Source organism: Mesitornis unicolor, unplaced genomic scaffold (assembly GCF_000695765.1).
Source record: "Mesitornis unicolor isolate BGI_N332 unplaced genomic scaffold, ASM69576v1 scaffold26419, whole genome shotgun sequence".
Classification (NCBI taxonomy): Eukaryota; Metazoa; Chordata; class Aves; order Mesitornithiformes; family Mesitornithidae; genus Mesitornis; species Mesitornis unicolor.
Genome location: NW_010205665.1, coordinates 62,213 through 88,628, shown reverse-complemented (window position 1 = coordinate 88,628; position 26,416 = coordinate 62,213). Strand labels below are relative to the sequence as shown.

General features: G+C 42.9%; 1 protein-coding gene across 1 annotated transcript in view; it reads left to right on the top strand.

Moving 5' to 3' along the window:
• RAPGEF6 (Rap guanine nucleotide exchange factor (GEF) 6) overlaps positions 1-26,416 on the top strand; it is a 98,555-nt gene that overhangs the window by 34,038 nt on the left and 38,101 nt on the right. The window contains exons 5-6 of the mRNA XM_010191491.1: positions 7,420-7,489; positions 12,721-12,864. Coding sequence (XP_010189793.1) covers positions 7,420-7,489; positions 12,721-12,864 — 214 coding nt within the window. The remainder of the gene's footprint in view (positions 1-7,419; positions 7,490-12,720; positions 12,865-26,416) is intronic.

The window sequence follows — 26,416 nt, the reverse complement described above, 5'->3', positions numbered from 1 at the left end:
GACCTGTCACAACTACATGACCAAATAATCTTGTCTACAGTTCCTGTCTCAGTAATTTCCTTTTGTTCTGTTTGTAATTTCTTACAGTAGCTGTCCTCTAGAGAGGCTTTATGGGGATGCAGGGGATGCCGATTGCACCACGGAAATAGTTTTTTATTGGCTAAACTAAAAAAGTCCAGTAGATGTGAAATTGGAAATGAAGGGTAATGTGCAGTTTGTTTATATCTAAAATTTAAATTTTATTAAGACTGTCTAGTCGCATGGCCTGGAATAGCTGCACAGCTTCACAGAAAGTGGTAGGTAAGATGCAGGCTGCCTCACAGCATCGTCATGTTCAGAGCATAATGTAATTAGTATAGACATCATGAGCTTGCAGCCTGCAAATCGTGTAGCAAGTGATGCAGCCTCCAAAATCATTCCCAATTAAAACTTTCAGCAAGCTCAAGAGATAAACCTGCTAAATGTTGTTGTTATCGAGAGCTAATGCAAAAGTGGTTTTTGATGACTGAGCACTAATTGAAGTTGGTATTTTGCATTCAGCCCTGTGTCTTGTGGTTTCAGGTTTCCTTCAAATCATTTTCTGATGGAGTTAAGTGTTCTAATATTGTCATAATTCAGTTACTTTGAAGTGCTCAGGACTTACACAGCCTATAGTATCACAAAAACCTCGCCACTTGCGTTTGCCGAAACTTTTGGCCTGCGCTCATGTGACTTTTTTCCCCATCTCCTTGTTCTGTTGTGCAAATGGGGTGTGTTTGGGGCTGCAGGGCAGTTTGCAGTGCAGTGGGAAATGCTGCAAACTGCTGCAAGAGCCCCTGGTGGTGCCGACTGTCTCTGTGCACACCAGAAGGGCAGCCCAGAGACTCCCCAGTTTGTCAGGTGCTGGTTGAGCTGACAAAAATCTGGAGAAATTAAGACCTTCGTGCAGATGCCCAGAAAAACAAGTTACTCCTGTGAAGATTTCAGTGTCCATTACACTCCTATGCCATGAGTGCAATATAAGAAGGGCAGATTTTGCCACCTTTCTCCGCACTCAGCGCAACTGTGCCATTGCCCATCGTGCGACTATGCAGATTTTCCCCTCTTTGTTACTTCCCAACCAATGGCAAGAAACTTAAATGTAAAGTTACTTTTTTTAGAGTATTTGGGTTAGGGTTTAAGAATACCAATGGCTGTTCCACACCATTCATAATGTACTTGTATAGGACATCAGTTTGATGATTTGATCTTGGATCTGACCAGCACTGCAGTAGAAGTCCCAGCTGTTCATGGGAACAGTTGTTTTGCACAAGAGGTGCCCTTTGAAGAGAGGAGAAGTGAAATGCTTTTCAAGTGAAGGATAAGCTCTGACTTGTGGAAGAAAAAAAACCAAACCCAAACATTTTCATCTGTTAAACAAACAAACATGTCTATTTCTTATGCAACTTGTCTCTTGCGAGCCAAGTTGTGCACTTGCAATGCAAAATGTTTTTGCATTGGAGACATTCAGCAGTCCTGGCTGCTCGAGGTCACGGGGTTTTCTCTTTGCAGTGGCAAAAAGTACAATTTGTCTTCATCTTTCTGTTTCCAGAAGCAGCCTGACAGGCGGTTTGAGAGACGAGTATATTCATAAGAATAAAATATCTGCAAAAATATAGCTAGCCCTTTGTTATACTGATAAACCGGTCTATCGGTGTCCTAGCCCAGTCCTCCAAGTCATACAGCACTGCGTATTACTGCAGATAGCTTTATCGACAATCACAGATAACGATGGGTGTCACTGATACCAACTTACGCAGGCAGGATAATTTCATGATTTTGTAGTTCCTGGAAATCACAGAACGAATTTTAAAGTGCCTGATGTCTTGTCATTGGAGACTTTGTTATGTGTAATATCTGAAAATATTCCTTCAGGATGTAGTAGAGTATTGTCAATTTGAAGGTGCCTCCCAGTTAGTATTCAACAAATAATAAGGCATTCAGTCTGGATCTCCGTCTGTTTGTAGGCTGAAAGCACTTCAGGACAGGACGTGGTTTTAACTTTACAGCATATACTGTATTTTGAGTATTACACAATGAGAAACCATCAGTAATTGATAACTTCAGCATGTTGATATCAAGAAATTCTCCAGTTAAACGTGATTTCTGTTCCCTAAATCTGTCAGTCCTGAAATTCCGGATATATTTCAGCACCAAATACTCAGGTTGCTTAATGGCTTAATACTAAACATTTTTGAGCACTGGAGTTTAGAAAGCTGTAAGTTTTTGTGCACATCCTGTTTAAAGAACTAATTTATTATGTTCAAAATATGCTATGTTGGAGGCTTTTCTAAGTAGTTTGCTTTGTAAAAGTAAGGTTTGTTATTACAGCTCCAGTGGCTCAGAGATGTTTTAATGCCTTCCAGTATTTTGGGGAGTGGGCACAGGTTTGAAAACTGGAGTGTTCTCAGTTAGCAAAAGCTCTCTCCAGTGAGCAGTTTTGAGCCATCCTGTGTCAGGAAAGTCAAGCACACACTCAGGTGCTTGCCCATTTAAGATTTTGGAGTTTGCCTCTGCAGTCACAGAGGGGTTTCTCTGTATTAGCAAATGGTGCTGTGGAGAAGGCACGGATGAACCAAGTGGCACAGCTGATACTGGCAACTGCATTATTTGCAATACTGGGCTTTGCTGTAGTCAGAGCCCGTGGCTTGAACACCCATTAGTGGTTGGTATAGGATATCGTGCCACTTTAACTTGCATTCCTTTCTCACGTGATGCAATTGCTTAAGTATTTTTAATTATGGATAGCAGTGAATCAGGAGGAAAACAAGGTTTCTTGCAAATGAGGCATCCATAAATCAAGGAGAAGCAGAGCTCCCTTTGGTATGTGGAAGACATTTTTTCCCCATGACAGCGTTGCAAGCCAGTGAGTGTGTCTGAGAATTAATGATGCAGATGTAATAGATGAATATTAAGTGACAGAAGCGTACAATAAAATTACAAATAAAAGAAGTGTAGTGTGGTTTATAGTACTGACTTTTCTGGGCTTCCAACAGTGAGAAGCTATAGTGTAATGATGTTAAATTTAGGACCCTATTAAAATATGTGTGATTAAATATACAGATCAAGCAAAATTTTAATTGTCGAATCGCTTGAAACTTTAATGTGTCTTTGGTAGTATGTCCTTTGACAGTTTTTACTGTATTCTAAGTAGAGCTTAATTTACATTAGTTTCCTATTTTCTCACAGTTTTCAGTATTGTGTTAGTTGAAACTCTTGATGGGATCATTTTCCCCCTCCCTGCTTGAAAGCACTAAAGTGCATGTAATGTGCTATACCTTAGCGAGGCTTTCCTGCTTTTCTTGTGTGTCTCGCCACACGTGGCATCAAGAAGACACAGTGTTCAGGGACGTGTCATGGTTGGAGAAGCTGCTGCTGTGGTTTGGAAGCTGAGGTGCTCATGGCCAGTTGAGGTGGGCTTGTTGGATTGGATGTCCCCGGGAGCAAACCTGGCCCCTTGAAGTGACTTCCGTGGTCACAGTCTCATGGGGTTGTGGTGGTCTGTTGAGGTGCTGAGTTTGGTAACCAGTAAGACTAAGGAATGACAACTCCCGCATGCAACACTGCGTGTTCTTGGCACCACAGCAACGGATGGATTAATCCCAGAGGAAAAGATTGCCCTCTTCCAGAATGAGATGTGCAACTTCTCAGAGCTCTCTTCTGTGAGAAGCAGCATGTTTTAGGTTTGGGTGGCTATTTAATGGCAGACTAAAGACTTCTCAAAGTAATTTGTTGTCACAAAAATGTTTCTTCTCCCATGGAAGAATGCTTCGCACGAAGACTTGCTCTTGTCTTCCCAAACAGGATCTTCTCTTCTCCATTTCCAGAGCTTTCTTCAACTTAACCTTTTCCGTTTCCAAACATCCTCTTACATTTCGATACTGAAATCAATTAATCTCGGGAATGTTTTTGTACCTTTGTAAGTACAGTACTGTTAATGTTTGTAATGTAAATATTTATTAACTAGAAAATGACAGGTTTAATACTAGACATGACTATGTGACTCTGAAACCTAATTATGCTGTTCTTTTACTGTTGCAACGCTCGTTATTAATTAATTTAATGCTGGAAATTACTTCTTTTTTTAAAAAAAAACAAGTGAGTAACTGCTGATTACCTCAAATTCCCATAAAGACTTTAACCATCACTTCAAAGCAGATTTAGATGACTCTGGGACTGTTACGCTGCTGCTTGCTCCTCTCTGTGCCTCCTCTCTCTCTCTTTCTTTCCCTTGGATACCCGTGCGCTCTGCTTCTGGCTTTTTAAAATTTTCATAATATATTTCCCTGAACTAGTTGAGACTGTAATTCTGTGACAGTAAACCAAATATTTGAACTTTAGTGTTGTGCATTACCACCTTCTGTCAACAGACAAACATGCGTGCATCTTTGCTTACGTATTTGCTACTGGTAGTTTCTTCTTGCCTGTTCTTAATACTAGAGGATGTTACAAGTGGAGAAAGAGAATTCCCTGGTGAATGGCCTCAAGGCTGAGTTTCTGTTTATTCTAAACATTTAATCGTGTAATTTTTCAAGACAATTAGGAATGAACATTGATGTGAAGCTTTGATTAAAGTTGGTAGGTTAGTGAAGTATATTGATGTCAGCAAACCTCTTAAATGATAGAGAAGTATTTGTATTATAGAGAAAAATATGGACTAGATCATTAAGAAAGTTTAAAATCCATGTTTGGATTGGTTTAATTATTTTCTGGTCTTCCCCAGCCATTTTTAAAACTTGGTGGTGGTTATGGCTGGGGAAGACCCGGGTGACACCTTTAGTTTTTGAAGGAGCTCCGTGGTGCTATAATCGATAAAACATCCCATGATGCACACCAGGAAATAATTAAACTTGGCCTATTGACTTGTAAATATGAGTGGTTTATTCTTTAGGATCAGGAAAGTGGATTTTGTCTTTGAACCTAATCCTTTTCTGAGTGTCCGGTCATTGTAAAGTGCTTGATGGACCAGAATTGATAGTGCCAAGAGCTTGATCTTTGTCACGAGCGGTGTTTTTTCCTAACATTGTTTACTGCCATTACTTAGCAAAGGTTGCAACATATGCAGAGGAGAGCTTGACAGTAGCTGAATTTCATAGATACGTTTATGTGAAACAATCCTCCCTCAACCTCCAGTCCTTTGATAAATTGTTGTTCTGCAATAAAAATCCTGTGCTTGAGCAGCCTGCAGCAGAAAATTGTAGCTTTTCCCTAACTACTGGGAATAGCAATAGTAGTAATCTATGTTGTGATAAAACCAATAATGATTATTTCTGTTTTACAAAGCTGCAAGAACTGAATCTTCCAGTTGTACTCAATTCCTTTAGAATTTTGTTGGGGAAATAAAATCTGTTGTCTTTAGTTCTCTGTTGTATAGAATCAAATTTAGAACTGTTCACCTTTTTTCACAGTTGTAAAGGATGCATTAGCAAAGTTGGTTTAACTTCGGGTTTTGATTTCTGGAGAAATCATAAGAAGGAATTTCAGTTCACCTCGAAGTTAGAGCTTGCGTGAAAAATGGCATTTCTGTATTTTCTGAACTAAATTAACTTTGTTGTCATCGTTGGAGTAGTTTGGCCGTTCTTTTTGGTGTATTGCAGACACAAAGGACTGTCATGCATGGATCACATGCTGCGTGGAAAAAGCATGGAAGAAGGCATGAAAATTTTAGCTATGAGTTGCTTACTATAGATGTGTGAAAATGCCAGTTTTCTGTGTGAAACTTGTGCTTCTCTGCCCTGCTATAGCATGGGGTGAGAAAATTTCAGTTGTCATTTATGACTCCATGGCAGTCATGTAATTTAGAAGTTTGTTTGGGGTTTTTTTCAGTAGACCATCAGCAGGATCAAACCCCGACAGTTTAAACTGCCGAGCTCCTGTTAATTGTAGTGTTTTCATTCTAACAGGGTTACACTAATTATTTCTTTGTTGGAATAGTCTGAACATTCGCTTGAGTAACTTCACAGCTTAGTTGCTAAAGTTCCTTACCTGAAAACACAGGTACCCTACAGAGGATTTTGTGTGCTCCCCTAGTAGGTAGTTTATAGGCACAAGTCTTTTGGATGTTTCCTACCAAGTGGTGGTGGTTCAGTGGCTGGCTGCTGCAGCGTGTGCAACTCAAATGATTTGCGTAGCTGAAGTTTCAGATGTACTTTGCAAGCATCACCTTAGTGAAAACAGATGGAGCTGACCCACTTTCTTAGGATTTGTCTCCTCACTTCTCTTAACCGCCTTCTAATTCGCACATTTGTCTCTGCTTTGAGTTAACTGAGTCTTCAGTTATTTCACCTGCTGATACGTGTTAAAACGTGATTGCTGTTGACAGTCTGAGTTTGTAACACAGCAGCTGCAGCTCCTGAACTGCTAGTACAGCCATGATGCTGTTAATCAAGTAGGGTTTTTTCTGATTTGATGGCTGTACGGGATCACTTTCACTGGAGCTGGGTTGAGTGGGGTAGGTCGAGCATACCTAACTCAGGCTAACAGGTCTGTAGTGAAGACAAACTTACTTAATACGTGGAGCTAGGTATTTTCAATTCCAGGTGCTACTACAGTCATAAATTGTGTGATCTGAGAGGTTATTGGTCTGTAACACCTCCTCACCCCCCCAGCAGTATCTAGCTTAACTCTTTTTGGCTGGTGGTTCCAGCACCCCCAGATCTGCTTGCATGGTGCCTTCTCCAGGGCTGATTCCCCTAAAGTCAACTCTGTTCTCCAGTGTCCTGGAGGTAGTTGGAGTTTAGAGTCCGTTAGCTGCAGCACATCGCATTGCTTTTCAGCTCTTTCCTTAGTCGTATATTATATTGACCTTCGCATTTTGTTGCTGTTGTGTTTTTTCATATTTCTTAAACAAACTGTCATGTTGATGTGCTCGTTGTGATGGGACAAGAAGCAACATAAAGGCAGAGGTCACAAGCAAAGGCTCAATTTTAGAGAAGAGGTTCTCTGTCCTCCTGTTTGCTGGGAGGATGAAAGGGCGATGTGGAGTGGAGGGAACTCATTAAAAACGCTGTGTGCATAGAAGTACTTCGGAGTTTTTGGAATTTATGTATATTTGTTTTTACAAAGCCTGTTTAATGCTTAATTAACTTTTACTAATGTTTTCTTGTCAATGCTGAAATGCTTTGTGAGTGGTTTTTGAGTATCTGCGAGTAAAAACGACTTTACAAAAGAACATTCTTTATATTTAGGCTTTACATGGCAAGCTATGATGAGAGGTGCCGAATAAATGAACAAAAATTATGATAATGGTACTGTGGTTAGAATTTTTCACAAATTGGTTTTCATCTGTTTTTCTTGTAACATTGTAATATGCACTATTACCAATTATTTTTGATACTGAAAAGGTAAAATAAGCTGTTCATCGCATTCATGTTGTTTGCTTTTTTTCCCGTTCCACTCTAGTTTTGGCAAGCAGTCTGGAGGAAAACGAGGATGCGAATGTATCATACTGGAGCCTTCAGAAATGATTGTGGTAAGACAGATTTTTCAAATGTATTTAGATCTATTGCTGGTTTCAGCAAATTCTTTCTGTTTTATAGCAGAAAGCTTATTGTAAAGTATTCTATAAATTTGTGGCAAAATTGTCTTGTTTTCAATTATACCTATGGCTGCTATCATAACAGCAATAGCTATGTAAATTTAATCTAGATGGGTGAATGATGATGATGATTAGGTCATTCTTTCTAAAATTATGCTTACTTGAGTTTCAAAATCCTCCCAGTTATGGCTGAGTTGAGTGTTCCTGAGTCAGGCAATGACTGGCTGCTATCTTGAATATTTTACTTGCATCTCCTCCCCCATTTCATTGTTTTTACTGGCCCTGCCAGCCATGCTGGGTCTGGTAGGAAAGGCCCTCGTACTCCTTGCAGTTTCACACAGCATTGAAGGCTTTTAGGTAGGAGGAGAAGGAACGTAAGAGTGCTTAGCCAAGCTTGGAGGATAAGGTTTTCAGCTTAGTTGTCATTGACATTTCATGTCCAGCTTTCCTTCTGCTTCTTCAGAATACTTGCTAATGTTGCCAGGGTCACAGCTTGTAACTCAGTCCTTCCCACGTTGATGCACACGTGCTGTCAGCAGCTGAAATACTAGGATTGCTTTTCCATAGTGCAGACTGACGTTGTACCCTTGTAGCGTGGCTGGGGACTCGGGAAGATCTTTTGACTTTGATCTTACGAGATGCTGCTGGTGCAGCTGGAACAGAAGCGTCTGTTGTTCTGAGAAGCCACATGTCTGTTGAGCAGGCGCAGATCTCCAAACTGCAGTTGATTTAGCTTGCTTACATCTAGATGTGATAACATTAAAACTAGTATTTAGCGATGTCTCTTGCTCATTGAGTATGTGAACATTCACCTTCTGTGAGAAGTTTGGTTCTCACGGTACTAACAGGCATGGACATCAGAGATGCCCTGTACCGAGTACACTTGCTGTCTTTTGTGCAGTTCTTTCTGTGCAGTGTCAGGCTGATTCTGCTCATGGGCTTTGATAGCGTCAGTAATACACTCTTTGCTGCAGCAGATGTTTTAAGTCTTTGGTGCAGTCTTTGGTGTCATGAAGTAAGCACCGATAAGAGTGCAAGAAGCTTGTCTCAGTCTTCTGGAGTTTTAGGGGAGAGGTTTATGCCTTGAGGGATGCCACAGGACTGCCTGGGTGACGATCTGTGCAGCCATGTCACGTGAATGCCCCAGGCACGCTGGTTTGCCACTGCTGCTTTGCTTTTTTGCCTGTTAACTGCTGCTGCCAAGGATCTGGTGTGCTGAGTACGCCCGTGTCCTCTGCCCGGGCTGAGCCTCACCTTGTGCCTCAGTGCCCCCAGTGTCTTGCAGCACAGGATGACAAACACTTACTTGATCGTATATTAGACCTTTGGTATCTCTGTAATCCTTCAAGTTAATGTAACAGAGAGAAGAAATTGGGTCTATTTGGACCATTTTCACTAACAAACCAGTTACACAACTCTTAGCTTCTGTAGCTGGGGCTGCAGAGGTTACCAGACCTGGCGTGCTGCTTTCTGCTGATAGACGGTGATGTAGCTGCTGTTTGCAGCAGAGTTGGACTGAAATGTGCCTGGGAAGCGTGTGGCTTTCCTTACAGGGCTGGCTTGTGACTCACTCACTGCAAGCGCATCTGCAACTTTACATGAAATATGTTCCATGGGCAAAATACGTGATATGAAGTTCTTAGGCAATACCAACATCCTTGTTTCGCCTTATCACCATCGTTGTAAAAAGAAAATACAAGAAGGTGCAAACGAGAGTAGTTTCTGTACAGTGTGTGCTCCTGGAGAGAATGACGTTACTAAAATATTTTATGGAAAAGCTAGAGAGTTCTGAGTGTGTATAGCTTGAGTAACTAAAACTGTGATGAGTTTTTTTCAGATGCTGTCACAGTCGTTGGAGAAGCCAGCATTGGCCGTGTCAGCAATGCCAAGTGCTGCCAGTTGTCCTGCAGACAAATGCTCAACCTGGACAGCTGTCCTCTGTATTGGAAACCTCCTGAACTGTCTGTAACTGTAGATAAATCTCACTGAGAATACAGAGATGCCTGGAAGTACCTTATAGTGAACTTCCAGAAAAGGTCTTATTTTTCTCTAGGAAAATCAGAGACCTAAAAGTGCCAAGTTGTTTCTTCACTGTTCTTCTCTTCCTATTTTCCAGGTAAATGTAGCTGAAGGTGCTATTAACTGTCAGTTTTCTAGGTAGCACCAGTTGGAGTGAGAAAAAAGCATCAGTGTGGTGGCATGCACCTCGCTAATGATCTGCACTGATGCAAGGTGTACTCGAGTTTCATTTTCCTGATTAATTCTTATTAATTTATCTTCTTTTATTTTCTCTTTTTTAAATTTGCAACATACTAATGAGGTTTAATACATAATGAATATTTATCTTCAAGCAAAAGAATTAGGTACTTTAATGTAGTTAAAGAATACCATCATCTTCTGCTCCCGACTGATTTTTGTTGTTGTTGTTTTTTTCTCTTCCTTTCCTTTTAGAATGTAAATCAGTTTTATAGCAGGAATCCTCTGGGAACTGACCCATTTTAAAGGCCATAAAATGCGGTCAACTTAAGTTAATGAGGATAACAGATAGTGTGTGAATGGCATTTTAGCTCATATTTTTGGAGGCTGAGCAACCTATTGAATTAATAATAGGTCCATTTCTCACTTAAGAAAATGGCACAGAATTGCAGCATATCTTAGTGTACTGAAGTGTCCTTTCTGTTGTTCCTTGGTGCTTTCATTTTCTTCTTCAGATCTAAGCGTAAGATTTCAGAAGAGCAGCATGATATTGGAGGTGGAAAACACTTCACTGCTGGTGCAGACTGCGGTGTGAAATTGGGGACAGTCGTATGATCCTCCTTGATTTTAACGTGGCAGCAAGTGCTGTGGGTGAAGCTGTGTGGAAGCGTTCTGCTGCTGCCAGTATTCAAGAGTAGTAAAACCAACACCCTGGATTAGAAGCTAGCTGGTTAACATCCTGTTCAAGACTTGTTACATACCAAAAACTAAATAATATGAAGGGGTCTACGGGGCAGCGGTGTCCATCTGACCTGGCAGCCCGGTGTGTGTTGATCAGCCGCTGTCACAATGACACAGGGAGCTGTTCCTCCCTCTGCTCCTGCGCCAGGCCCTGGCTCGTGGCATCCACACAGATGCTGAATTCCTCCGTAGGAGCGTTCATCCCACCTGGGGGTTGTGAGGGGGTTGGATGTGGTCTCTGCCAACAGAAATTTAGTTGTCACCAGGTGAAAGCACAGCTGAGTGATGAGCAGTGTCAGGATGCCCTGGCCTGCCTGTCCTGTTAATGTGCAGGGTGTCAAATCTGTATAGGTTCTTGTAAATAGTAAGCATAAGCAATCCGATGGTCAGTGGGACTCAAAATACTGATGGTGCTGGAGGCCCTTGTCCCCTCAGCCTGTTACATTGCTCAGCACTTGCTTTAGGTTCTATGATCCTGGAAGGCTGAATCTAGAGAAAGAAAGAAACGGTGTGTTTCTTCAAGTGGCTCATGTACCATAGCACGTGCACACATACGAAAATTGAAAATGAAATCAACACAGTTTTGGTTATTTAGTAGAGTAACTGTATGGAACCAGAGTTCCCTACCTCTGGAAGCCTTCTGTATAATTCGAGAGCAACATTATTGCTATCTAGAAATCCATATTTCATTCTAGGTGAAAAAGGGTTGCTAATATCCAATGTCTTACAACATTTTTGGTGATACTAAATATTCTGTTGATAAGGGGTGGTTTGGTTTGGTTTTGTATTTCTGTCTGCCTGCATACCTTGGTTTTTTCACATTCTTATGCCATTGTGCTTACAGCTATGTTGCTACTAGGTATCATTGCTCGTTGTCCTGTGCCTTTGCAAACAGGTAGTAAAATTCTAATGCAAAGTGTGGTTGTCCCTTGCTAGGGGAACTCTGGTTTTCTGCTTGCTTTTTTGATAACACTGCGATGGGAGGTTCACTCTTCTTTTGGCTCTCGTATCTTCAACTGCGATTGTCAATGTGTATTTTTCTCTGTGGAATTAATAATAACCCACGAGGCAAGCCCAGCCCTGCACCTTTCTCTAACCTCAGACAGACAGCTGTTTGGAAGAAGCAATGTGGAAAGTAGATGTGATACTGCTTTTGTGATGGTTCTGATATTTTGGTTCCTTGTGCCTGTCTGTTAAGTCTTTCTGGTTTTCATTGCTTTCTGCCTTTTGAATTTGGATTTTGAGGTCACTTAGCCAAGTATGTGAAGTGAGGGCTGCCTAAGACCACATAAGAGGTGGTTCTCCTGGTCCAGTACTAAGGCTTTATGGTTAGGATTTTCAAGTCAAATTCGGGAAAAAACCAACCAAATAATCATTGAGGACAGCAGAAACTGCTCTACAGTAAATGTTTTGTAGAGGAGCTTCTTGCACGGCTGCAGCCTGTTGGCATGCACGTCTGTTCTGCTTCCTGCTAGGAGATGTTTTTCCAAAACATCAAAAGGAAATGGGAAAGGATGGGACTGCTTTTTATAGAAGAAAGCAGTTGTAACTAGGGACATTAAAAGGTCTCATGTTGGCTTTTACTAGCAAGATGAATTTACCTAATTTTTAATGTTTAGTCACAAATAATATTTAACATCAAGGTATGAATCACGTTTCTTCATGATCCGCTAGAAGCGGTCAGAAGTCAGTGTGACATAGGTGAAGTAGCTATTTATAAAAAGCTGGAATATTTAAAGTTCTTTAGCTGTCACTGGTGCTAGAAATAAGTTATGTTTTTTAAAATTACACCAATAAAAATAGGATATGATTTAGTGCACTTACCGGATTGTAAATACTCAAAGAAATGGTAACTTGTGTGTTGAAGGTACACTTGAAATGAGCTGTGCCTGTAACTCGTGTTGTAGGTTGTGTGGGTGCAAAAGGGTTTCTGCTGGTGAGTAACCTTGTTTAGAGGATACGTGTGCCTTTTTACTTTTTTTTTTTTTTAAAAAAAAACAACACCCTGTTTCCTGGAAGGAAACCGTGGCCTCCAGCTCATTGTAATAACGTAGTTCTGAGGCATGCAGCAGTGGTTCTCCGAAACGGCCACAGTCGTTTTCTTGTGAAAAGTTTAACTGCCCTGAACTTATGTGTGTTCCTTCCTCATGAGCTTCATACGGCTCCATCGGCTGTCGGCGCTATGGAAGAACTGGATGTTTAACCAGGAGCCTGAACATGTGTTTCAGGTGGAGAACTCCAAGGACAATGAGGAAAACATCTTGCAAAGAGAAGTCCCGCTCAGGCAGTCCCGGCGGAGGTTTCGGAAGATCAACCAGAGGGGCGAGCGTCAGACCATCACCGACAACGTGGATGCCAGCAGTTACCTGTCGGTGAGTCTGCTCTCCCTTGGCATCGCGCCGTCTGCGCGGCTGGCTGCTGCGTTGTCTGTCTGAGAACTCCAGTGAGATAAAGTAGCCCTTGTTTCTCACTGTTGAGAATGCTTTTTGCTCTTGTTGAGGAGCAGTAGAGTGCGTTGGATTTGAACGCCATAGGTGGGAGTGAAGATTCGGGCACTACTTAGAAAAAGGTTTTTTTGGTTTAAGAGTTTTCAGTTGAGTGCTTATAAATAAATCTTAATGTGTTGGCTGGACAGAGAAATGGTCATTCTTGGCTTTTGTTGGTTTTACCTGGAGGTCTTTTGGTAAGATGGAGTGATGTGTGATTTTGGTTTTTTCCTTAATAAATTTTAACTGCGGTTTGGAATTAAGTCAGTCACAAGTGCAGTTCAGTACAGTGTTAACGCTACTGTACGTGGTCGTGTTTACTTGCTTAAAAATAGTATAGTGGTAATTCAAGCATCAAAGAGAGTAACGGTAACTCATTTGCTAGTCTTAAATAACATCACAGAGTATATAATCTGCGCTGTGTGAAGGCACGTACTGCTGTGGTTTCAGGGCCACAATCCTTCTGTGAAGGTTTCTTGTTACCATTATTTTTCACATACAGACTTCCTGCTTGCTAGCAGGATATACGTGTGATCCAGACAAATTATTTAATTGAAAACAATTGTTCTGGATACTTTGATTTGCTTTGAAAATCCAATGTTAAAAAAAATACTACCGTTGAAGTACGCAAACCTGGAGTTGTTTTCTTGCACAGAAAAGAAAAAACAAATTCAGTTTCTCCCCTTTTTTTCCTCATCTTCCTTTTCATCTCCTGGAAAGGTACAAGGCTTCTCTTAGTTGATACACTTCGATATCTGATGTGTGCCGTTAGATAAAAACTTAAAAGATTTCCTCTGTTTCAGAAAAAACCGCTGGGTTTTTTGCATGTTGGTAGCTGTTGGATTGCAGGTGGTGGTTTTGGACTCCACAGGGTTAGCGTGCCTGTGAGTAGAGGTTACTTTGGCATTTGTCTTGTACGCAGAAAAGCCCTCGTTGCTGTGACAGGAAGAGAATGTGCTGCTTGAAGTTTAATGTCCTCTGCCATCTCATTTCAAGAACTGTCACATGTTGGATTTTATGATTAGTAAGTCTGAATTAGTTCTTGATGAAATGAGATGTTGAATCCTCAAGCTCTGGGCAGTGCTGCATAAGGCTTTATTGGGAATTAAATTCCAGTCTGGGTATGACAAAACCTGTCTCTTTCTCTTTGGTGTTTGTGACAGTGAATAAGCACACAGAAAATAATTCTCAGACTTCAGTGCTAAGAGGAAGAGAATCAGGAGCAGCCGATGCCGGTGCTACCTGTGCAGCTCGCTTGGAGGGGTCCAGGAGAAGGGACTGGGTATCTTTGGTCTAAGTTACATGGCTTCTTGAATGATTTCAGAGATGAAGCAAGGAAACAGTGTGGTACATTCACCTGATAGTGATTAGTTGACAAATTATGTCCTTGTTAGGATTTTTCTTCATATTGGTTTATTTCTTTATGTTGCCAACCACACAGAGTGCACGCGTGTGTCTGCATGGGTAGTTTCATGTTGCAAATCTGGTGGCTTCCTCAGATTTATGAATACTTATATTTTGATCAGCATTTGATGGGAAATGGTATAAACGTCACAAATCAACAGAACATTTCCTAAATCTGCCTTTATGGCAGTTAATTAGGAATATATAAAAAGAGTCCTGTTAACACTGCTAGGTGTTCTCCTGCATGAGCGAGTGCTAAGTGGTGAGGAGTAAACAGCCACCTCTGATAGAAAATCTGCAAGCTGTTGGGTTTTCAGCAGTCTGAATTGAAATACCAGTCCTTGCTTTGTAGACTCTGAGCTCCTAATTGGAAAGTGTCATACTCACACTACTTGGTGTAGCGAAAAGTAATTTGTAACTCAGCAGATGACTAAGAAATCAAAACACAGTAACCAGCCACCTGTTTGACAAGTAAATAAAAATTGGGTGCCTATATGTTTCTGTATTCCGTTATAATCTGATAAAATAACGCATTTTTCTGAGGTACGGTTTGCTCTGTGCCTAGGTTTAACTCTTCCCTCTGTGAGTCTGCTCATATATGGCCGATGGTTCCCGATGGTCTTGAAAAGCAGGCTTTATAATGTAACCCTTCACGGCAGCCCATGTGAGAACGGGCAGGGTAACGACGAGGGGTTTTCAAGGAAACTTTTATTCAGCAAGAACTTGCAATAACGTTTTCTGCCAGAGTGGGAAAGCTCTTTACAACCTCGCCAGCAGATTTCCTCCCTGGCATAAGGCTGGTGAGTCAGCGCAGTGTTGGGTTTGGCTCTGGCCCTGTGGCTGAGCGCTCCCCGACAGCTGCCGCCTGATGGACCCTCTGTGGCCTTGCCTGCGCGGGAAAGGGCTCGGTGGTCGCAGCCGCTCTGCAGGGCCTTCGGTTGGGCTCCAGTGGTGTGAGGTTAGAGGGCTCGATGTTAAGTTTATAAACACCTAATCTCTCAGATACAGGTAGTTTTCTGTTTTCTAAAGAAAGATTAGATCCTGTAGGTATTGAAATTTGGTGCTGCTTTATCCCAGCTTAGAATTTTTCCATTCATGATTAAATAGAGCATTTCTTGTGTTTGCTTTCAATAGGAATTATCTATGCAGTCTCCATTAACTCCTTAAAATGTAAACCTGTGTGCATTAAATATACTATGATTAGTATTCATGATTAAGCTTAATCTTTGTTTTCATGAAACATTACCCGTTAGGTTGTGACGTGACACTGCATCTGCTTTTCACGTGGAGCCCTGGGATGGTGTTGCTGGAACTCCTACTGTAGAAATCCCTGTGATTGGCCATGAAATAAAGATTTGTATATGGATACTTCAATACATTAGATAATTGTTACCAGCTTCGAAGCTCTTCCTTTCTCCTGTGCTTCTTACTTAAATAAAAGGCCCTAGCACTTAATTTAATTGTATATCTTCACAATAGTTGACATTCAGATTGTTTAGAGTATCTTCAATTTTCGTTTGTTTGTTTGTTTGTTTTTCCCCTTGAATGAACTGATGTTAAAAGTGGATCATCTCGTTGGGTTTTTTTGGTGAAGGAGTTATCATTCAGACTCCTTTACTACATTTTTGTGGTACATAGAGTAATGTTGTTTCACAAGTGTACCACTCTCCTGCAGAATAAGTATTAAATTTTGGGGTTTCTTTTCCTTCTTTCAGTAAAACACAGTGAGCATATGCTGACAGTGTTCTTTCTGCTCACTCAAACTGAACAGGTTTATATTTGTTTATAACTCCAGTGTGCATAACAATGTGAATTTGTTCTGGCAATACATATATGCAAGAAAGTATGCTGGACCCGCTCTCCTTCGGCAGGTGAACAGCTTGAGATTTGGCTTCCCCTTGCAGGGTGCCCAGCAGCTGCGTTGAGGTTCTGCTGCTGCTGGGATTTTCCCTTCTACAGCACAGCTGGCCGGCAAGATCCAGGGGCTGAACGTGTATTTGGCGAAACACTACCACGTGTTGTTCAGGACACAAGGTAGCACCGCTGCCCGTGCAGTGACGGAGGAGGTGGCTCCGTCGTGGTGGGCCACGCGCAAGGCAGAAGCCACGGTGGCAGCCTGAGCCCACGTCTACCTGGGGTAGGTCTGAGCAACCCCACGGTGCCATTCCTCTTTATCCCTGGGCGTTTCTGGCCTCGGTTTCCCTCTTCATTTTTGTCGCTTGAGAACCGTCTGCATCCGGGATGTCCCCATGGTGCCGTCCTGACTGTGGGGCAGAAGTGCAGCTGGAGTCATTTGGAGAAAGCCTTTCCTCAAACTTAAAGGGTTAGAAATAAATGTGCCATTGGTATTAATTGTGCTTGCTCTTCCTTCAAGTCTTATTTGTTAGTATCATTGCATATCTTTTTGGATATTTGCACTCTGCATATTCCTGTCTGCGATGTAGATAAGAACCCAGGCAGGAACTAGGGTCATGCAGCAGGGCATTATCAGAACTGAGATAAATACTTCATTATTTCTAGTCCTCAGCCCAATAAGTAGTACAACTGTATCTTTTTTGAATTACAAAAGAAAAAAGTAATTGTGGTGATCTTAGTTTGACTGTGTCCCCAACTTCTGTGACCATACAGCAGGTGCTTACAAAACTAGACTAAACCAGATGTAGACAAAGTGTTTAACGACAGTTCTGGTGCTTTCACAAAAGTTCAATTGCTGTTTTGATCTTGGATCAAGCAATTGGAAAAGAGGTGGTTCAAGTGCTTTACAAGTAAAAAAGCCCACCTTAGTAAGTTTGGCACTTATTTTCTTGCAGTGATCAAAACCAAACGAGGTTTAACAGTTTGGTACGAGTTTCTACATGACCATCCATCCTGTAAACTCAAATCCTTTCTCATTTCAATAAGACTTTTTTCTGATTTGTTGCCTACATACCCTTTTGACAGCTCTCTTCTCACTGTGATTTTTTTGAAATGAAGAATATTTGCATTGAAGTAGTGCATGTGTGATGTAATGCGTATTTCCATGGAGTCGTGACAAGGTTGTTTTTTTCAGTTATTCATTTTTGAACAGAATGAAGAAACGGGTATCAAACTTTTGGTAGTAATCCCCTTTCTCAGAGATGCAAATTTACTTTTTTTTTTTTTTAAGTGTATTTAGAAAAACCTCTTGTAAGAGGATGATGAGGTTTAAAAGATTTATTATAATACTAAGTTTTATGGACAGCATCTTAGTACTTGCATCATGTAAAAATCTTCCTGGAGCCTTGTAGCAGCATTTATCTTCAGAGAAGTCTGTCGGTGAAGACTGCTTGAGTGGCAAGTTTCTTGTTCTTTGATCGTTACTTAATGTAATCCTGTCAGAGGCTGGAGTTAGTGTAGGGTATGTCACAATAGCAGGAAGTTAAGTCACGTTTCAGTATACCGGCTCAAACCCATTAGGTTCTTTACCATCAGTAATCCTTTCCCTTTTCAATGCTATAAAACACTGTGGGTCTTTTATAATCTGTTTTTAACTACCAGGTAAATTTGCTGAAATGGTACCTTTATTGATTTAAAAGAACTAAGACCAAGTTACAGCATGCCTCCTGCTGCCTTTTGTTCAACTTGGATGCTGCATCGGCAGAATGTTGGAATTTTGGTTAATTTTAATGAGGCTGTACCTGAGTGGTTAAAATAACTTGTTCTTGAGCTGGAGGATGATTCTCTTTGCAGTTCATTGCTTTTTAATGTGTTTTTATGTCCACACTTCCTCTTTTTGACACTTAAAAAAAAATGCGTGACAGAACCTTAGCTTTATTAACTAAAAAATCAGAAGACTATTTGGGTCTTGCTGAAATCAGTGAGTCTTGCTGTGTACTTAGCATGTACAGAAATCTATGTTGTGGATAGCTTTCTGGAGGTGTCGAGCGATGCGAAGAGATAATGCATATTCCTTCTGCCTGATGCTGTTTGTACAACACAAGGATTTTCTGTGCTCTAATCTCCATCTTAAATTTTGCATGCCGTAGGTCGGATCCCAACCCAGTCACCCGTGCCCAAGAGCAGCAGCGTCTGCAGGAGCCCGCAGTGACCAGGTCCCTGGGCAGGACAGGACCTCTGTAAATCCCGCCTGCGCGGCTCTCTTCAACTCCTGCCATTTTAGGTGTTTTTCTCGCTTCTGTGATCAAAAAGAAGCCGCATCTGCAGCGCCTTCACTTCCTGAGCAGACGGTGTCGGGTTTGTTGTGGCCTGCGCCTACACGGAGCCGGCTGCGGGCGCGTAGGTGTGGCCGCAGCGCCCGGCGCTGAGGGGAGAGGGGGATGCGCGTGGCTGGAGCCCCCGGCTTTCTGGAAACAAGGATTACTGCCAGGCTGGGCTCTGGGGCCGTGGATGACGCAGTTAAGCAGCTCTGCTAACAAATGAAGTCAGAGGTATCAGCCTTGCTGGCTAAATGCCGCTTCACCAGCAGAGCTGGGAACAGCCTCCAATGTGGGAACCCTTGCTTGGCACCCAGAGCTCGCTGGGGTCTGCTGAGACAGCGGCCCTGGGGCCCTTCCCTTTGCTTTTGTAAGCAAGGGGAAATTTGCCAAATGCACCTTCGCTCATGTTTTATTTTACGTATTGATTTTGTCTGCTTGTTTTGTCAGCAGTGTTGCTGTCAAGGACTCCTTGAAAGTCTGTCGCTGGTTATGATTGGCATTAACAAAACACCAGTCCTCAAAACGTGCTGCGCATTAAAATTCTTCCTAGGGATTTCCATAGGCCACTGGTGCTTCCCAAACCAAGCAACAGGCATCTGCAGGTTCTGAAGAGTAATGACTTGGATAGGCTGTGCACCAAATAAGAAAATGCTTACTGAAAATACTGCCCTTCATTTCAAATCTATGTTTTTCCGATTTAAAATTTTATTTTTTAAAAATAACGATATATGCAACATAGAAACCTCAGTTTATCCATAACAAAAGTGGTTGTAATCATTCAAAACTTAACGTTCAGGAGTTTCCCTGAAAATTTTACAGACTTGACAAGCATATTATATATAAACTGTGAATTACAGAAACCACCTCAGTTCAGAGGTGAGATGTGCAGCTGTTTAACACCTTTTAAGAGCAATGCACAAATGAAACTACATCAAACTGAAACTGGGAAGGATTTATTTTAGGCAAGCACCTGTATTTACTCAAATCTGCCTGCTGGCAGTAGTGTTCAGCCCTTCTCCTTGCCCACGGGAGAGCCCGTGGCAGCAGGCAGCGGCAGCGTGCTGGGATGTGGCATCATTCTGCAGCAGGACGGACAGACAGACAGACAGCTTCCCGCTCTGCCAGCTTTGCTCCTGGTACAAGACACCAAGGTGCTGTTAGGGGAAGCTACATTGTGAGGTTGCTGACAGGGCTGACTTGCCCATCTTTGTTCAGGGCTTCGTTTCACCTTTTCTACAGCTGAAGAAGCAACTAATTTTTGCCATATGGACACGTACATATTCCACCAACTGCTTTAAAGACATTTTCTTTCCTCTTTTTTTTTTTGTCTATTTTTTCCCTACCAGTGCTTACACCATAATTTTCTGCTCTTCTGTTCTTCTCTTGCCTGAAAGACTTTGTTTAAACCTTTCTCAGTCTAGAGTAAGATGAGCACGTTGTTGTAGAGCTGCTTCTTCCCCAGGTACTGGTGAAATCTGGGGTGATGCTCAGCCCCGTGGCCCCAGTGTTGTCCCCGCTGCAGGTCCGTGTGTTGCCCTCCCCTTGCTCAGCAGAGCAGCAGAAGTGCACTTGGTGGTGTGATAATTCAAGAAGAGTTTGTGGATATTTTTACACTTATTTCCTACTTGCAGTCCAAACACGAATGTTTTTACAACTGAGGAAGCCTGGAAATGTTTGGAAATGAATTCTGAGCATGGTCCATGCTTTTGCAGGGAAACCTTCCCATTCTGTTAACTGGGATTGAACTGGAGAGTGTCTCAGACGTAGATCTAAGCTGGTGCTGGCAGTGCTGCGGGAGGCAGATACTCCTGTGCCTCTTGTTGCTCCATGGCATCTTGTGGCAGAAGAACCTTTCAGAAATTCCTGATATTTTGCAAATTGACGTGCACAAGAAATAAAATGTCAGGTCATTTGTAATGTGCTCTCCACACAACAATCTGCTACCCCTTCCTTCTTCCTCCTATAATTGCATAGACAAATTTACACTGTTGTAGAAATTAACTCAGTTCCTTGGAAAATGCCTGAGAAAATATTTTATGTAGCATGTTCAGAGTGTTAATCTCTGTTTTGATGGGCCCTAAGGGGTTGGGTGGCAGCTCCAAAGTCATTAATTCTTTATAAGCAGCCTCTTATGCAAATCAGATTGAGAATGATGTGTAAGGGTGTACATACTGCTTGTAGTGATACCGCATCACTCAGATGGTTAATGGTAACCAGCAGTGCTCTGCACCTGAGAAGGACATTTCGGTCTTTTTTGGGGTCTTAAAAGCCTGTTGTGTATGAGTTGCAGTTCTTTGTCAGATCCGTCCTCATAATGTAACTGTTTGTCTTTTGGAATGGCACACTGAGTGGCTCCGTGTAGAAAACCAAGGGGGTAGTAGCCAGCAAGCTGGTCGCCTGCTTGCAGGGAGATGGTAGAATGCGTCGGTCTGGTTTTTATTTCCTGTCTTCCATCTGGGCTGTTTCTCTCCAATATGCTGTGCTGCAGTGCAGCAGCCTGGTTGTATTCTCATTTGTAGCCAGCTCGAGCTTTCCCTTGGGTTTAGGTTTGTTGTGCCTTGGAGAGCAGCCATCCTGCAAAGGGTCGTTTTGTGTTTTAGCCTGGGGAGTTGAACGTTTGAGTTGTTGGGTTGGATATTTCGTATCAGTGAAGGACTTTAGAGGGCTGTGGTGGTGGTCTCTTCAACTTTGTGTTGAAGTTTAAAATGGTTTTCTAATTTAGAGGATGGAAATTCACATCAACCCAGCCGTGTTCTTGGAAACCTCAGGACCAAGTTAAAATCACCATCAAAAGATGTCAGTGCATAATGCAAGCATTTGGATGCCCTGTTTTCCTTGAAAAACTTGGCATGAAAACCACTGTCTGTATGAGAGAACAGCTAGAATACCTTTGGGTTTGGCATAGAACCGATTGCTATCTAATGACATTTAACAGCGTTTATAATTTTACATTTGATATGTGGGCACTTTCTTAATGGGGGTATATTTGACAGACGAAATACTTGAACCAGTTGATTAAATGAAGTCTCTGGCTAAATGGGATGATCACTGGAGTTTAATTCCTTGTTGATACTTACTTTGTTCTTCCAAGTCAGAGTTGCTTTCTATCGTATGAGAGGTTTTTTTGTTCTTGTATGATTAAGTTTTAGCTTGAGGTAATGTAGCCACAGTGCTTGTATTGTCTTTATGATTTTGATTTTGTTTCCTTTAAAGTTTGGTTGACAGTTGTGGTTTGTCAACCTGGAGTGCAAGGGATGGCATCTGGCCCATCCGGTGCTTTATCTGTTAACATCAGTTCCTCAGACTGGGTGAGAAGAACTGGGCTTTTGCTGCTGTTTTGCTTTCAGTGGATGGAGGGACCCTGAATGATGCTGGGGAAAAATTTCCAAAAGCGTTCTTGGCTTTCCATTTTTAAGGGCGGTAAGGGCTGGATCTTACCAGAAGATGAGAAAGTTTGGAAGTGACGGCGCTGCAACGCTTTGTCTGATGAGGGAAGCCCTGCAGAGCTGCTCTAAGGTCTGCGCTCCACTTCCTCAACAGCAGATTTCAGAATCCGTGCCTTGTGCCATGATCCCTTTCCCAGTAAACCCCTCAGGAGCACTTTGGCCAGCACGTTTCCCACCCCTTTCTTTCCGGTTCAGGCTGTTGCGGAGCTCAGGCTGCGCTGCGCAGGGCTGGTCCCAGCCTGGCCCAGGCACAGCCGAGGTGCCTGCGCGTGGTGACGCCCGAGCGGGGCTGTCGGTGGTGCCTCCAGACACGGGTCTGTTCCTGGGGAAACAAGTGCTCTTGAGGTGTCGTGCCGACATGGTCCTCGTGTCACGTACGCTCTGCGGCCTGGATGCCCTGGCCAGTAGTAAATGAAAGTTGACCGTTCAAAATCACCCTTGCTTAGAGAGCAATTGTGACATTTGGTAGGAGTAGTCAGATCCTCTCTTGCTTTCAGGCTTCCAGTTTGGTGTTAATCCTCAAGAAAAACGACAGAAGAAATACTGGAAGTGACATTTTAATGTTTTGGGTTTTTTTATCTCATGTGTGGAGCTAATTTGTCATTCTCCAGGTCATTTAATCAGAGGCCTTTTTCTTGTGAGAGGTATGCTGGTACCTTATGTTCTGAATAGTCTTAATCTGCTTGTTTTAACTTGAAATACAGATTTTATAAATGAGGGAAGAAAAAGTGGTGTTTTGTATTGGCTTTCACGTCAACGTTTTGGAGATGAAAATGAACGTATATGTTGGTGGGCTTTGCAGTTTCCAAACGTGGAACTCCGACTGGCTTCCCAGGAAACTATGGCCCGGTCCATGTTAGGTTTGGGCTGTGATTTCAGTTTTGAGACTAGATCAAAGTTAACATTTTAGTGAGCAAAATTCTAAATGTTTGGGACCTTTTGCTGTGCGATATTAGAGATTTTGTCCTTTCAGTATCTCTGGGTGGATCTAGTCCCACAGACAGACCCTCCTGGGGTCGGTACTCGTTCCTTCTCATCACCAGGGAGTTTTGGGTTGTGTACCTTCCCAAACTTCCCCACCCCTTGCCGAAATGAGATGTCAGGAAGGAAGGGAGGAGCGTGCTATGAATCATCTCGGTTTAAACCGTAGAAATGAACTTTTTATTTCAGTCTGTAGCAGAGGGGGCTTCCCCCTTCCCCCCGTGCTGGCGTTGTCCCTGTTAGCGATGCTGATCATGCTGCTGCCCGGCTCTGCAGTCAGTGTGCACCAGCAGACACAGAGCTGCTGGAGCGAGCTGTGATTTATAAACGTGTTTAAGAAAGTATTATAAACCATATAACTCTGAATCGCTGCAAATAGGAGATGACCTTTCCATGCTTAACACAACAGCTGAAAAAAAAGATGGTTGGGGTAGTGTGAAAGCGATGGAGAAATTGAATCCGTGGTGCCTTTTTATTGTTCCTCCAGTATCGCTGGTGCTATATTTAGAAGCTTACATCACTTCGGGGATGATGACAGTCTCTGCCCTCCCTCTCCTGCTCCCTCCCGCTCTCCCTCGCGCCTTCCCTTAGGATGGATCGTGTTTTCATACTACTTCTGAGTCCTACAGATCTTTCGGTAGGATTTTTCTGCAGCCTGTTAGTAAGTGCTACCGTGGCAAGCACTGTATGCGAGGATGCGATTGCACCACGTAATGTCACCCTGAAGGGGAGCGGGAGCTCGCTGTGCTGCTTTCCCTGCCTCTGCTTCCTAAAAGGGTCAGGAACAGGGTGGAGAGTTGTGTCTCTATGGTTTTTTTTCTTCTTTTTCATTTAAGTAGGAAGCCCTGAAAAGGGGTAACCTTGCTGCCAGAGTACAGTGATTTAAGATGCTCTAGTGCAATGGCGGGGAGACGCGGGAGAAGCTCGCCAGTGACACTGAACCGAGCGAGCCGTGCCAGCGGAGCAGGGGCTGCGTCCAGCTCGCGCTGCAGCTGCCTCTGCCTCCCGCACCCCGCGCTCCCCATCGCCTGCCTTTGCAAAAAGGTTTCAAGTGGTCAAATACATCGAAATAACCTCTGGATGCAGGTGCCCTTAATGCTGAAATATTTCTGCATTACACTGCTGTGTCTGGCAATTCCCACTTGCGAAACTGTATTAAGATGAATTATTTTAGCCTGAAACATCTTTGCCTGTGCGTGTGAAATGACAGATTGCTTTTCAAGCAGCTGGGCTCCTTCCCCAGCCCCCACTGTGGGCTCGGAGTCAGGATGCGACCTTAGCTGATGTACTCAGGCTGGGGGGAGCGAATGGAGGTACCTGCTCGTGGCTGAGCACTGCAGCTGCAGGGGACGGCGTGGCAGCGGTCGCCAGGCTCTGAGGACAAAAGGACAGAAGTCAGCAAAGCCCAGGCCCCTCAGCTTGCTGGCAGCTTCTGCCTTTTCAGCCAGTGCCATGATGGCTTTGAGAGCAGCTCATCCTCCCCCCCGGTGCTGCACAATGGGCTTTTCTTCCTCTGACTGATCAGGAAAAAGTCGTGCTGCTGGAGGGGGACCTGCTGCTGTCTGCTGCCACTGCTCTCTGCTTTTGAAGAACTTCAATTTGTGGTGTCCTTAAATAAGAGAAGGCTCTAATTCTGCTTGAGGGAATGTGCATTTAAATTGTGGAAGGCCTTACTGTCCTCTTAGAAACATCCCGTTTTTCAGTGACTTCCCCTCGTTAGACAGTTAGAACGTGTGGATTTATTTAACAGGCAGGAGGATTCAGATAGCATTATGGCAGGATAAAGGAAATGTGATGCACAGAAATGTATACAGCAATATCTCGAGAAATCGGTGTGAGGAACAGAGACCACCTTGAATTCAGAGATTGCAGACCGAAAGATTTTTTCCTTAAGATTCTCTGAAAACTTGGAATCTGGCTTAAAATGAGGCTGACCACTTACTGTGTCTGGTTCTGCCCACTGCTGCAGTTCTTCACAAGTATTTTGACTGTGATCACTACGGAGCAGCCTTTGTATTGTCTTTTTTTTTTCCATCTCCGTATTGCTCTAGTTCTGAGATTTGTCTTTAAACAGGCGATTTATAAAAACTTACAGCCTTGTGCTGCAGGGAGCTGGAGCTGCAGAATTGCACACATTTAAAAACAACAACAACAACAAAAACCCAACCAAAAAAAAAAAGCCTAGAAATGAGTGAGGGGCTACCCCAAAAGCTGGGGTGTGGAACTAGGTCAGGTTTTCCCCCCGCTCGGGGCGGCGCGGGCGGGCAGGGCTGCGCAGAGCCGGCTGCAGCCCCCCGGGACCAGCGCCGCCGCGCTCATTGGCGGCACGGCCAGAGCGATGATGTCATCTTCACTTAAAGGCAAAACTAGGAGGAAATAGAATTTTGTTCCCATTATTGAGCTGGTGTTTACAGTAGTTGTAAAATATGGCATCCGCACCGAAATCTTGAGCGGATTGGATTTCGGGCACAATGCAGCGGGTTTTAAATGCGGTCGGGAGATGAATATCTGCCCGGGCAGGCGAGGGACGGAGTTGGTGCGCTATCGGTGTGCGTGCAGGCAGGGAGAGGTTTCCTTTAGCTGGGTGGGTTTTCTTTTCTCCTTGCTCTGAATTGTGATGGTGGTAACTGTAATGCAGGTTATAGTATAACCTGCATTAATGCTGCATAGAAGTGTTTGGATGTTCATTGCTGCTGCAGGTTTATCGGCGTGGCGTTACGTTTGATGTTTAGGATGCTTCTGAATACAGTCCTGTGGATGATTAGAACAGATGCAGTACGGTCATATGGAAGGAGAAGCTGACATATCGAGCCTATTGTTCAGTAGTGCAGGAACAGTGAAAGAAGTAGCTATTTATGTAGCTGGTGTAATGCATTTAAAAAATCTAAAGTAATTATCTAAATTTCTTTTGGCTTTTAAAAATCAAATAGACTTTGGGTTTGCAGATTTTGCAAGCACAGGAATGAAGTTCAGTTTTTCCTTTATGTTTAAATACAAATTAACCCAGTAATATTTATGAAGCCTGGTTGCATCTTACTATTTTTATTGTCTGATAGATGTTAAGTAAATTCAGACTTCAACAGCATTTTTTTTTCTTGTAAGGCAGTTTTGGAAGGTGCTAGGGGGAGGTTTTTTTCTTAGTTAAGGTGCAGCTCCTGTTGTAACTTGAGTTGTGCGCCAGGAAGAATTCAACTTCTGGGTGACTGCTGAAAGGAGCTGTTGGTCTGAGATGGGGTGGGGTGTCCTGTTGGTGGGAGGATAAAAAATATCATTTAGAACTTGACTTCCAAGATCTAAGGTTCTTTTTCCATGTGCCTCTTGGCACAGTAAATGAAAAAGATCTTTCTGTGGATTGCCTCAAAGCGCCAGATTCAGTATTCAAAAATAAGCGAACAAACAAAAAGGGGGGATTTTTGGCCCTCACTGCCACCA